Genomic DNA, 14,874 nt, shown 5'->3' on the forward strand with positions numbered 1-14,874 from the left:
CTTTGAGGCACAGGAACGAGTATTATGAAAACTATTGTTCTCCTTATTACACTAGGGAGAGCCTTCTGCATACTTATGAAATACCAGTAGACCCGCTGCCTGATGAAAGCAAATGACACGTGCCACAACATATATCTGAAGAAGTTGTAAAGCCACCTACCGGGAAAAGGCAGCCAGAGAGACCTCAAAAATAAAGATACAAACTATATGATGAAGTAAATGCAAAAAAGTATAAGGGTTCATGTGGCAACTGCAGACTAGAAGGGCATAACAAAAGATCTTGTAGGAATGCTCCCAAAAGAAAATAAAAATTGATACAGTTTAAAGGTTTTTTTAACTGAGTACTGTTGATGATAATTTGTCCTTTAAGATATATGAAGTTGTATTTGTTTTGTTCTGGAGAATTATAGTTGTGGTATAATTGTGTTGCTAATTTGAATAAAGATTGTCTCCTATAATGAATGTTTGCTAAACATATTTCAACTCTTAATGCAATTGGGTTGTAGTTATTTTGTTCAAATACTGAGTTTATTTATTACTTTTCAGCCTTTCCTAACAACACTGCTAAAATTGAATAGATTATGTATTTTTGTATAGTAGTTGTAAACATAGTTGTAGTTATGCTGTAAAATAATTATATAGTACTAATATCGAGATCAAGTACTAACAACTTTCAACCAAAAAAAATGCCGTAGATACTTTCTATTCTAAGTAGTAGAACTATGGACAAAATAACAAAACAAAAGGTAAAATAACTGTAGCACAAATCTGCTACAAATAAATTCTAGCTGACTTGTTCTTAATAAATAATTTGTCTACAACTTTACTACAATCCAGCTACAACTAAATACTTTAACTACGATTTTTCTACTGAAAAGGGCAACTAATTCTTCTTTTTCCGGACTTGTGTTCTCTTGTTCACAGCTGGTGCACCTTTTCTTCTTGCTAATCTGTCAGTCAACTCACTTCCACTAATTGCATCAAACTCTTACTTTTTCCTAGCATAATCCCAAAGGAGCACTCCATAACATCTACGGTGTTGATCAATATTAGGAAGGTCTTCCTTTGAAATCGATAGCTCTCGAATATTGACATATTCTGCAAATACCGCCACGTATACACCACAATCACTGCAAAAAATAACAGGGGAAAATATTTAGCATTCGGTGTAAAATATAATTGGTTAAATAAATAGAAGGAAAAGCAGCACATACAATGATCCTTCTTTTTACTGGGGTATCTCACCGACCAATCATTGAATGTCAAGAAGGTCGGTAACACCTTTTTTCAATATATGCCGTTGTGTTCTTGTAGTTGATGTCTGGACGTTTGCCATAGAAGTCGGTGCATGACAAGTAGAGGGGATTATAATAGCAAACTTGTCGACAACAGATTCAACAAGTTTATAATTTCGTGAAAAGAACATAGAATCATAAACATATAGAACCCTATCAATAATGTCAAACACAATCAACAACTAATGAAATTTCTCCACAATATTTATGGGCATAATCACAAAATCAACTTTGTCCCATGCAACATTTGCAAGTAATCGGTACCCCAATATATATTCTTATACGATGTCCTGGGGTTTGACAACAACAAGCTTCTTATCGACATGAGAATTAATGTACCTCTCATAAATTTGTTCAATTCTAGTATTGAACATACAGTCAGTGGTTGTAAATCGTGTTTTGTTTTCAGGACCATACTTTCCTCTCTTCCTCAAATAGTATAAAATAATATCAATGTGCTGTAAAAAATATATATTTCATTATTTCTCAGTGCTTCATATAATTTAACTACAATTTTCAAACAAAAAATCTACAGATTTATAAAATAACAGAATACTACAGCTAATCATTAAATTCTGCCAATGTATATGTATACCGTATTGTTGAGGACTTGCCCGGGATGTGCCAAAGTATAAAAACAGTCATTTTTATTAACTTTATCTACTCCAAGATTAAACCACGGCTTGAGCTGGTTATCTTTCAAAGTATAAGACGCCTTCCTCCTATTTAAAGACATAGCAAGTACAATTATTATGTAGTTTCAGTTGGAAATCCATAAATTATATGCACTCGATAATATGAAAAAAATTGTATAATCTAACCTATTTGAAACCATGTCGGTACCTAAATATAACCACTTATTAAATTCTTTCAACAAGTCAGGATCAACATCGTCGTCAATAACCCCAGTAAATGGATGCTTGATGTTGAAAATTGGAGGAGTTCCAACAGAAGTGCTTCCCCCAGAACTGAAATAAGCGAGAAAGGGGGATCTGACATACTTTCTAGAAACCCTTGTTCATCCCTGATGCACAGAGGTTGTTTCATATTTATTTACCTCGCCGAACTTAACAATATGTGAGAAGTTCTCTAGCAACTCAAAATCATCAAGTGTTACTGCCCTTTCTTCCAGACCTGAAGTCATTGTCCGAATCACCTACATTGATGTAGTCGGTTGGTTCACCTACAAAATTTAAAACAAAAGGACAACATTGTATGTTGGTTGCATTAGTTCTTTTGGAAAAACTGAAACTTATATGAAAGCTGTTATTTTTTTCCTACAAATATACTGTAACTTATAATACCACTGAAATATTCATTGCAATCGTTTCTTTGTTGTATAACATTTGCTTGTTGAATGGGAGATTGCAAATGCATAGTCTCTTTCTCCTCGTTTAAATGCTTTCCTTGTATGCCAACTTTTGCATCCTATTTTGGAGAGTCCACATGCATAGTTTCCTTCTCTGTTACAATAAATGTGTATAACTTAATAAAATTGTAGATCATTTGTAATAAACAAAAATAACACTGTAGATAAATTATAGTTTAGTTATAGTTAATTTAGTGAAATGTTGTCTTGTCGCTGAGATGTAATGTGTATTGTGAAATATGTAGATAAAATGTACTAAATCATACCTACAGTTTCTTCCTCCAATACCCTTTGAAACTGGGAAGACAAGTCAACACTTACAGGAACATTTTCCTCATTTTGAATGTAAGACATGTGTCCTGTATCTAAGACAACAATTGAAAATATAATGTAGATTATTTGTTGGTAATTCAGTCTATATGTATATATAATGTAGATTATTTCTCATCAAATTGTGTTAAAATACATGTTTTACTACAGTTGCCCAACACTGGTTTAACACTACTGCCCAGATTCTGTTGTTTGTTCTTTTCTTTGTAATGCTTATTATTTTTCATAGAACTGCCAGTAAACTGCAATGGAAATTTGTTAAGCTATATACTTTATGAATGCTAGTATAAACATAAACATGGTAAAAATTATTATCCAAAATGAATATATTTCGAATGAAACCTTTGCGTCAATGTTTGTATCCAGTTGACTTTCTATTGCGTGTAACACAGACATGATGGAATCATTGAGTAGCAGTTGAATGCTACCTAGTTCTTGAAAAACCTAACGAACAAAAAATGGTTATAATGTATCTGACAATTGTATATATAAAGAAGACTAAAAAACAAGAATTAGGTATACCTTTTTCTTGAACAATCCAAGGTCCGAACCGACCTACATATTAAAATAGAAAGAGTTAAAGAAATAATTTGCATAACATAAATTAAAGAAATCAGCTAGGATTATCTTAAGATGTTACTTTATCAACATCTTTTTCTTAATTTTTTTAATTATTTCACAATATCTTTCTTGTCATATATTCTCATTGCCTGCTTATGTCCAGATGGAGATGGAGCATCTGTCGGATACTCGCCCTTTGTTTCAGCTTCTTCAAGGATGTATTCAACTTTGTCTGGCAAAGTCATTTTAGAAAGCTCTTTTGGGGCTTCAAGCATGTTGGTAAACTGAGTGAAAAAAATATATGAGGGACCTAGTCATCATATTTATAAAATGTGTAGATAATTTGTATTATATTATCTGTCCAGAAGTAAAAAATATTTACCTTGATCCATGATGGTTTGATCATTCTATCTTCCAATGCAGAAATCCATATCTTGTCCTTACTAGCTGTCCAGTTAAGTATGCGAGAGATCGAATTACCAACCCCTGTAGCTATATCAGTGTTGATTGTAGAGCAACACTCATACAACCAGATTTGCACAGCGAGTGAAAAACCTCGAATGAGACAAAAATGCATAGAAGGGTTGAACTTATGCCTAACAGACTGAAGCAATTGTGTATAAGCTTTGATACCCCATGCGAAATTTCCATACTGCCCCGAGTCCACCAAATAGAACCTAAAATGGTCTATCAAACCATTATCTCTCTCTGAAGGGCAGAAAAAGAATTCTGTCAGATAGAAAATACACAGCTTGACTGCATCCTCACCATTCACCCAACTACGGTCGGTTACAATTTGTTGCAAGTATAACTTCTCAACTTTTTCCTTGTTCGGAAAATAGCTCCTCATTGTTTTACTGTCATACTTAGTTGTGTAACCAAAATTCGCTACTTCTGTAAAACATCTAAGGCCAGTGATAAGGGCAAACTCCCTCAACCCAAAGTTCAACATCACACCCTTTATCTCTGCTGTAAAAAATGAGAACCAGATGCGTTCAATTCATACTTCATGATAAGGTGAATTGCCTGATTTTGGATACATATTTTGGGCAGGGAAAGGAAGTGCCCATGACATGTCTTCTTAAACAACTTTAACCCATTTTCAGACAATAACACCTTGATTTGGCCAGAAACAGCAGGGTCGGATAATGTCTGGAACCTAGTGATACCATAATCAACATCATGTGGTGCAAAAAATATTCAATTCTGCACCAAAAGAAACAGTAAGTTAATAAAACTCGTTTAAAGACCAAAAATAAAATAATCACAATTCTACTACACTTTAGCTACAGTCAGAAAGATATTAATACATTGTATACAAGTAAGTTATAAAATTAGTAATCATAATTGAAACTACAAATGCACTGATAAAATTATGTTTAGAGCAAGAAATTAGAAACTAACAACTAGACATAATATATACAATTTGTTTACAGAAAATGAAACTAACATATACAAATATAGCAAATAATAACCAATAAAAATAACTAAATCATGTAGTACATTTCCTAGCAAAATGATTTCGAATAATATACAAGAAATCTATAATTTCCAGGAAAATGTAAAAAAATTGATAACCAAAAATAAATATACACAATGTAAACAAAATTTCTACAAATATAGAAAAATAAAAAATATGTATAGTCGTGAGAATGAGAACATGTTTTGTAACCAAAAAAAAAAAGAACCAAAATTGTAACTACTAAAATTTTACCTTCTCCAATGACTGTTGGGGTATGGTTTTAGGAGATTTTTGAACCTTCTTCTTTTTGGAAGGTTTGACAATAGGAGAAACTTTGATTTTTTTTTTGTGCAGGTTTCATGATAACTTCTTCTTCGAGGAAATCATCATCACAAGTATTTTTTTTGCTCTTCTGCTTTACTGATTTAGAAGATGTCGAAGTTTTACCAATATCCCTGTCATGCTTGAGTTTTTTTCGAGCTTCTGCCCTAACTTCACGAGGGGAAAGCTTGGACTTTGTCTCTGGTTTTGCATGTGTCGATTTCACTATTTTTTTTGGCCGAATCCTGTGAGAAAACACCCAAATCAAAAGTAGGAATATCACAAACATTAATTTTTTTAAGGCTATTCTTCGGAACTCCTTTCTTCTTCATTGTAAGGGAAGGAAATTTTTAAGTTGTTACTGATTTTCGTAGGATTTTGAGCGAGAATTCAGAAAGATTGATAGAGATTGTAAAAGATTTTTGAACAAAAATGGAAGAGAGCGTTAATGGAGGGAGTGAGTACAGAATCGTGGGGGGTATGGACAGAGAAACGTGGGGGGAGCGGATTATGTACGTTAGCGAGATTATAGGAGTTAATTAATTCTCATTAAATTCCTAAAATGTATATAATTGGTAAATTATATATGCCTATGTAATTAAATTGAAACTTGAGTAGGGAGGGTAATAAAGTTTCAAATAGTGTATAGGAACGTAAAAATCCCAAATTTTGGTTCCCTTACGTAACATCACTTTTTCTTTTCTCATCTTTTGTTAAGTGGAACAATGTCATCTTTCCAATTGGAAACTTCTCAAGTGAGTAAATGAAAGATAGAAAGATTCTTACCTTTTTTTCCTATTTAGTGCGAGATCATGTAATGTACAACATTTATCAATAACTCTTTTAGTTCACATAATAATATCCACTACTCCTTTTAAGGCCTAATTATTTTAGATTTGCACCTGAAAATCTCATTTTAGGGCTCAATTAATACAAATTTGCTCCAAAAAGTCCCACTTAAGGGTTATTAATTCGAATTTGCACATGGAAGTCCCACTTTACGATAAAGCACTCCTCACCAAAGACGATTCTATTACCAAATCTCGAATCCGAAATTTTTGGCTTAAAATAAAAAAATACTTACGATCCACTACTACTTTTAGTAACGTATTTACCAGTAATAACTCCTATATTCTAAGGTATCTTTTAGTTTGGTCGAGCATATAAATAGGCAGCATTATTGGTGTTTTCATGTCTGCGGGAAAAAATATTACGTTTTGAGACAAGCAAATAGTACTGTGCAAGAAAAGTTGAAATACTAGTAGAGGAAAATGTTCTACTCCAAAAAAGGAAATTAGTGATTTTCTGTTGTTCTGTGCAAAGCATTATCGTTAATGAAAATGTTAATCAGCAATTACGAAAGTTCAACACAACAATATAATTTAATCAAGAAAAACATTTCTCTTGAAAATACTAAAGTAAAAAATTACCAAATTGAAGTATTACTCAATAGTTTGTACTTCTGCTTCTGATTTTTCTATATTTTGAAGTCAAGGGAATTTAAGGGAACTGTAGAAGAGGTCGTTAATGCAAGAAAACCAGCTGCAGTTTTTACACTGGAGCTAAAAAAGCATGTTACAATTAATGACACTAATATAACAGTTAAACAGTATAGAGATATCTGAAATCATACTCTCCATATCAATCTTCTATCATTTCCTTCAGCAGCAAAGCCCTGCTTTATATATATAACCACTAATTCACCACCCGAGTCCCTAACGTAGAGGACCATAACCAACCCCGCCACAAGAAACCGAAACAAGAAGAAAAAAATAATCTAAAATACTCTTAGAACCACTGTCACTTCTAAAGTGCTTGAATACTCTAAGCAACATGCAGTTTCTGTTTGTGTTGATTGTTTGAACTCGTTGACATCTCAGTATCAAAACCAGCAAGAAAGCAGGATGCCTATGATGATGTCTCTGTTGCTTCATCGAGGCCACCCTCTTGAAGCAGCTGTTAACATTCAGATGAATTTAGGTTAGGCGGTTAAACATATATTCCCTACGAGAAAACAGAACAGATATGACGGATAATATGCTGGAGTTTGAAATACCAAGGAGCCAGCTCGTTCATACGCTTCCATTGCTTTAGGATCATCCTCGTCTTGATAGCCAACTTGCAATATCCGGGGACCATTCACTGACCAAAATGCTCTTCGGCCTGCTTCCTGCAATCAATCCAGGATGACCAAAAACTAAACTCTGGCGATTCTTGATTAGATGATCTCACTAGATAGAACGATAGCTGCCTTCTATCCATGCATTTGAAAGTGAGACAATTTTGAGAGAATGAAATACGTAAAGCAAGAAGAGCTACAATACATTTTAAGTGGCTACATATGAACTCCAAACATAAAAAGGATGGAATATATGCTGCTTATTGTCACAGCTGAAGGGTTTAATAAGAAAATGAAGTACAGAGAAAAAATAGTTCAGGTTAGACCTGTAATATGAGCAAATAAATAGCCTCTAGCGCCTGTACACGAATTTCCGGATCAGTAACAGGTTCTCGCTCGATTGAGAGTGCACTCGCAAGCTCCTGTGGCATTTTACGAGCGTCTTCCTTACTATAAACCTGTCAGAAGTCAGCCTATAAGAAAACATTCAATTCGAATGGGAAGAAACATGGAGGATTGAGACAATAAGATTTAGTTTAACATATCTATAACAGCAAGCTACGGATAATCGGAAAGGAGGAGACAAAGCAAGAAGGGAAAAAATATATAACGCAAAGAGAGAAGAAAAAATATGTCCAGACATGGAAGATATTTTAAAACTGATACAAAAATCTCAATCAAGCCTTTTTAGCCTTTATCCAAGCAGCGCACCGAACATAAATGATTCTCTGCTCCACCTACGCCTTTAGCCCCGTTTTGAAGACTTGTTCTCTTTTCTCCTAACAAACTTTTTTTCCCTGTATAAGTGATATTCTAAGCCTTCAGGTTACCATACTAATGCTTACTACACTCGTTCAGCAACATATAATGTTATTGGCTAAATCCTAAAACAACTAGCCCTTAAGAATTGAGAAGTGAATAACTGAGATGCAGCTACTCTCTACTTGTCAGGATAAAAATCTTAATCAGCATATCAGTGTGCATATAAACCATTCCCTTTTCTGTAACAACAATTAACACAGAAACTCTGAGCATACTTGTTGAAAGAAAATCATGGCAGACAGTGCTTTCCTTACATAAAGATGGAAACTTTGCTATTCCATTCCAACGAGAGCGAAAAGCATTTCTTAATTTTCAGTTTTCACATTATCTGCTTGAACTTATCTATTTTTCTGCATGCTTGAACTAATTCAATCAGAGAGAGAATAATTGAACGATAACTCTCTATCAAGGATTATAAATATGAGTTTGAGATGATGGAAACACAAGCCTTAGAAGGTTGAAGACTCTTAGGAGTTTCATGAAACAGAAACAAAAAATGTTGCATATGCACTGAGAAAAGCAAAGACCCCGCCATTCTTTCAACTTTTAATTATAAATAGATTGAAGATTACTACAAACATGCAAAAAAAATTGAATTATTGTTCGCATCTTCCTTAAAGAAGTAAAAGTCACCTTATTTCCAGCAACAGGCAGGAGCAGAGCTGGCCACAAGAACTCAGAAATCAAAAGCAAATTTTGAAGCTGACTCTCCGCTTCAAAGCAGCAGTTCCGGATGGTTCCTGCGACCTGTATCCAAAAAACATTGCACAACTTTTCCAGCTAATCTTCTGCTAATCATATGATTGTTAAAAAAAACTTTAAATATACAGTTAAAACGCTGGATCAAGCCAAGCTGCTCAGTCTAAGGGGCACAAACTAAATATCTTGGTGCTTTATGCTTGATGACAGAATTTTGAAGCACTTCCAAACTTTTCCATTTTCACATTCAAATACATAGATTTTAAAGCAGAAGACTATATATGCACAAAAAGCCATCTCGAACTGAAAGGTATCCTACCACATACCCCTTTCTTTCTCAACAAGTTCTTAGAATGAAACTGCTGTACTATTTGCTTTATTAGAGGGCCTCGTTTTGGTTCAAGCAGAAGCTTTCTTCCCTGTTCCTTCTTGGAAATGTTAACAAGTACAGAAGCCACATGTTCAAAGGGATCACCTGATAACAAGGGAAAAAGAGATCTGTAGTAATAACAGCAATAAAGATAATAATCCTATCAGAAAGTTAAGCCAATAATTTCTTGTGCCGTAGAATACAAAATCAAATTTTAAAGTAGTTTGCATCTAACTGTTTACTCTGTTCAGTATCAGCCAAAATAAAATAAAAACACAAACTTTTTTATGACGGTGGTGCCCCGGGCTAGCTTGCACGCACCACAACTATTCCACCGGGTACCTGCTAATTCCCACCAGCACAAGTACCGGTGTAACTTTGCCTACCAAAGCCTAGGTAGATGGGAAGATATTACCTAGTACTTTTTGTCTAAGCTTGGATGTGAACCCAAGGTTAGCACCGACTTTACTGACCACTAGGCCACATGTTTGGGTGCCAAAACACATACTTATGAAGCAATTTTGATAATGATTATATTGCAAGAAGTGCGAAATGAAAAGGTTAAATACATATATTGGGGCAAGAATCAGCTATATAATAACTACTTTCGGCTTTAATGTAACCCAAGGTTATGAGCAGCCAAATGGCCAATAATGCGGTCAACTGAATAAACTATTTCCCCGGGGAGTACTTTTTTCCTCCTCCAATATAGTTCCCTTCATCTACTGGCAGTTTGGAACTTTAAATCAAAGAGTTGCCACTTTTCAGTTTCACTCATCAGGAAGAAGTGCTAGGATCACAAACACATACCCCATCACGAATTGCACCTGTCACAAACCCCCACCAAAATTTAAGAAGAAAACATTGGGTCTAGTATTATTTTTCTTCGCTTTTTCTGAGGATAAACGACTTATAAGGAAGGCATTAAATATACATGTCCTTCTTTGGATAGATTCCAGCATTGGCCAATATCAATCTTTGCACAGAACGGGTAAGATCTATGGAACTAAGCAGTTACCAAAACCCCGCCATCACACCTCATTAAGCAGCTACCAAAACCTTCAACGTTCTATTTATGTCCTTTGCCACCAGAAAGATCACCTTGAAAGTGCCACCACCACCTCCTACATCTCTGGTCCTTAATCAAGTTATTCCTGTTCTTAACAAATCCACAAATCCTAGAATTTGTTTAGGCCACAGATTAGTAATCGTTGCTGCCTCTTCTCCCTTAGGTTTTCAGTGACTTATAAGATCTAATGCTTCAATTATCTTTTGCGCAGTAGTTCTCATACTTACCAAGTTTCTTGTTCCTAAATCGAGAATTCACCTTTTCTTATTATAACACAGGAAGTCACATACGGTTAAGTTTAAAGCTCAACGGACCAAATTTGTGGATAGAACTTGTGGGTTCGGGTTTGAAGACTTTTGCATCAATCCTTTGAATATATGAGAAGATCCATGAAAATTCACAATAGTAATTTGTTGACTTAGATTTGTATCCAATTTAAACCGAGCTAAGGTAAACTAAAGCCAAGTTCTCCAGTTAGGCAATCAATTCATGTTCAAACAGACAATCTGGAGGCTTGTACAATTTCAGCTGCAATCGGTTCATTTTCACTCTTAGTTCTGGTCTCTGGAGACTAAAGTACCAAAAGTGCTTGAAACACTCAAAATCATTAATCTGGATAAAAGGGAAAACTGAATGATAATTAAACATACCTTTTCCCTCATCGGGGGACGAACAAAATGATCTCACAAGCTTCATGACATTTAAGCCATGCATCTTCTCGTCTGCAGACTGCCAACCAGCAAAAGCAATCAGCATAGTAAGCATAAGACACTGTTATTTTTATGATGGCGTATTCAACTTAGACAATTAATTGGGGAGAAACAATGACTGAATGACCACAACCTAACACCAGGTGCAAAGTGTACGACATGATTTAAAATGTTTATGGAACTCCTCTTGTTTCTTTTGTGTCTCTCTTTCTGTCTTTTTATTTTTTTCAACTTTTGGACAGGTATCTTTTTCTTTCTTTTTCCAGCCATTCAATAAATGCAAGAGAAATGCAGAATTGAAACCTAATATATGCAAAATTGCCCGTTCTTTTCTCATATGAAAGGTTAAATGGGGAAACTTTCTTCCATTATTGATTAACTTAAGAAAGCTACAGGACGCAATTTTAGGAATTTATCTCACGAGGGTCTATCGGAAACAACCTCTCTACCTTCACAAGGTAGGGGTAAGGTTTGCGTACACTACCCTTCCCAGACCTCACTTGTGGGATTACACTGGGTTTGTTGTTGTTGTTGTTGTGTAAACAAGAATGTTGACACCTATTAGTAGCTTAAAAGTTAAACTTTGCATATAAAGCGATAGTGTTAAAAAAAATAAAGATGAGAATTAACCTGAAGCAAAGAATCAATACCAGCATCCAGCTGTGTGAGATTAACAAGGAGCATAATCAGCAGAGTTGTGATTTCACAATCTTGCTTGTACAGGGTCTCCATCGATGTCTTAACCATATGCATCTCAACCATCTTACCTGCCAACTCTGGCTTTTGTGACAGATTTACTAGTGCTTGAGCCGCAGGTTCAGAAACCACCTGAATGAGTTTGTTAATACAAGAAAAGATAAATGGAATAAGACTTCTGGAGGTTACTGCATAGTATAACTATCAATACAAGAAAAGAAAACTAAAGAACACGTCAATAAACTGAGTTAGATAAAAGAACTCATCATGGTAGGAGTTAATCAACGATAAATTTGTAGGACTTTGGAACAATTAGTATGGAACAAAAATAACAAGCGCTTGCAAGAAAGAAAGCGATCCCCTATGTATATCCATCAACATGGAAAGTTTCATACTTTCAAGAGATCTCATTGAGCTCTATCTTGTTCAGGCTCATTACGTTATGCTAGTAAAATAAAAGAAAAGATTTCATGAACAGTTTAATTTTTGCATAAAGTCTTTCTCAAAGTTGGGATAAAGTGTTTGCACAGCGAACATTTTTTTGATCTGGTAAAAGTAAGTTAGTTTGCACTGTGAACTTTGGTATAACATAATATTTGTTTCTTTTTATTTTCAAAAGTCATTGTAAATAATCATTGCTATGCAGATCGCCTGGATGCTTTGGCAATAAAATTCTCATATCAAGAAGAAGGAAAAGAACAAAAGAATTGTTGCTCTATCACCATGTTTAGATATGGATGGTTACGCCTAGTTTATGCTACTATCAAGGCTAACTGTAGCAGTTCATTTAGCTAACAGGGATAAGGAACTACTCCCTCCTTCAAAATATCTGACCTATTTTGACTTTGGTAAGAATCTTTTAAATGCTAAAGAAAATATTACAAACATCCAGCCATTATAACAGTTAAAATATTTTTTTTATTTACTATTTTTTTGAACAAATCTTCAATTTTAATTTCAAATTCCGAAGTTAAAGTGTTACCTATATAACTCAGGATAAAATGGAGTATTTGTTTAACTCTTCGTGTTTCAAGTACCCATGATGTAAACTTTATTGATGTAGTCATGCAACAAATTAGAAGATGCTGCTACCTTTTTTTCACCGAGAAGGCGAAACAGAGAGGGAAGCACAACGTTAGAATACTTGCCAAGAGATTCCAAGCCATCCTCAGAACCAGTGTAATCACGAACAATATCAACCGCTAATTTTTTCACCTAAAATCATTTTTCAAACATACATATATATATATATATATATCAAAAAAACTCAAAAAGACAACCCAAATTCAAAGCAATTAGCTGTAACACGAATAAGATTCATCACAAGTTCAATTCCACATTAAAATTTTTAAGAAAAAATTCTAACTTTATTTTTTTTAATCCAACGCTATTTTCACCTAAAGCATTGTTCACCATACATAGCGAAAAAGCATAACAGCACAACTTAAAACTCAAACCTATTAAAAAAAAGGACTTAAAGGTTCACCATGGTTCAGTTCCAAGGAAAAAATTTAACAAAAGATTCTTACTTTATTCCAACAGCTACTTTTTTCACCTAAAATCATTGCTCAAGCATATACCAAAAAGCTCAATCAAACTAGCAAACACTAAAAGAAAATAGCTCTACGACAGAAAGGGTTCACCCCTCAGTGAGTTCTAATTTAAAATTTATACGAAAAGATTCTTCCATTATCTCAACCGTTGCATTTCAAGCTGAACCATTCTTCAAACATACATAGCAAAAACTTCAACAAAGAGACCAAAAGATCAGAAATAAATATGAAAGGGGTTCAAATGCATCACAGTTCCACGTTAAAAATCTAAGAAAGACACTACTTTTTCCACTAAAAATCATTGTTCAATCATACATAGTAAGAGATTATTCAGTAATTGACCAAAACTCAAATCAATTAACTGTAAAACGAAAAGGGCTCATCCCAATTCAGTTCTGATATAAAATTTTAAAGAAAAGATTCTTTCTTTACATCAATTAATCCAATTAGAACACTAGCTAAAAGAAATAAAATTCAAAAATATTGTACTCATTACATTATTGAGTTGAATTATTCATATAAAAGAATTAAAGGGTATAGGTTTGTGATACATTTACATAGCAAAAATGATCACTAATTGACAAAATACTCTAATCAATTACCTGTAAAACGAAAAGGGTTTGTCCCAGTTTAGTTCTAACATAAATATTTTAAGAAAAATATTCTTTCCTAACTTCAATTAATCCAATTGAAGACTAGTTAAAAGAAATAAAAATCAAGCAGAAATTATACTAATTACATTATTAAGTTGAATTATTAGTATAAATAGATTAAAGGGTATTATAAATTTTTAATACGAAAAGGGTTCGACCCAATTCAGCTGTTTTGTTTATTTTAAGAAAAAAAATTCTTTCTTCACATCAAATTAATCCAATTAAAGAGTAGCTACAGCCTACAGGAAATAAAAAATCAAGAAGTAAATTATACTGATGAAAAGGGTTGGTCCAAATTCAAGTTATAATATAAATATTTGAAGAAAACTATTCTTCATTTACTTCAACTAATCCAATTGAAGACTAGCTGAAAGAAATTAAAAACTCAAGCAGAAAGAATACTTGTAACATTATTGAGTTGTATTATTAGTACAAAAGGATTCTTTGATACTTACTGGAGGAGAAGGGGAAGAGAGAAAGGCAATCAATTCTTCTAACTCCGTTGCCATTGTTGTTTTCTTTCTTCTTTCACTTGGCGGCAGTCGGCTGCTGCTGTCTTGCTGTTTTCAGGTTTTAATGATACGGTGTCGTTTGGTCTTGGTATTACGCCTCCTTATTTCGGGTCAGTTTCGGTCGGGCTATCCATGGGCTAATTTTTAATCTGAGTCTTTAACTTCAAATATTGATGATTTACACACAAAAAGAAAATACAATGTTAGTGCATCGGAGTATTTCTTTTTTGTCTGTTGTTGTATTTAAATGAAGAGAGAGCTTATATGTTGATTTAGATTTTGCTTGTGTATTATATTAGTGATAATATAAAATTAATACTCTTTGTGTTTCAT

General features: G+C 33.9%; 1 protein-coding gene across 2 annotated transcripts; it reads right to left on the reverse strand.

Annotated features, from left to right (window-relative positions):
* Positions 1–6,862: 6,862 nt before the first annotated feature.
* LOC107795823 (uncharacterized) lies at positions 6,863–14,649 on the reverse strand. 2 transcript variants are annotated; one of them, XM_016618532.2, is made up of 9 exons: positions 14,485–14,649; positions 12,916–13,038; positions 11,758–11,955; positions 11,068–11,146; positions 9,305–9,453; positions 8,913–9,026; positions 7,784–7,915; positions 7,395–7,508; positions 6,863–7,294 (listed from the first exon to the last, which is right to left on the reverse strand). In XM_016618532.2, the coding sequence occupies exons 1-9, from the start codon at positions 14,536–14,538 to the stop codon at positions 7,247–7,249; spliced, it is 1,011 nt and encodes a 336-aa protein (XP_016474018.1). In that variant the 5' UTR covers positions 14,539–14,649; the 3' UTR covers positions 6,863–7,246. The 2 variants fall into 2 exon arrangements, with proteins under 2 accessions (XP_016474018.1, XP_016474026.1); XM_016618540.2 differs by lacking the exon at positions 6,863–7,294 and having other exon boundaries at positions 7,460–7,589.
* Between the last annotated feature and the right edge of the window lie 225 nt (positions 14,650–14,874).

The sequence above is a fragment of the Nicotiana tabacum genome, chromosome 24 (genome assembly GCF_000715075.1).
Source record: "Nicotiana tabacum cultivar K326 chromosome 24, ASM71507v2, whole genome shotgun sequence".
NCBI classification, from domain to species: domain Eukaryota; kingdom Viridiplantae; phylum Streptophyta; class Magnoliopsida; order Solanales; family Solanaceae; genus Nicotiana; species Nicotiana tabacum.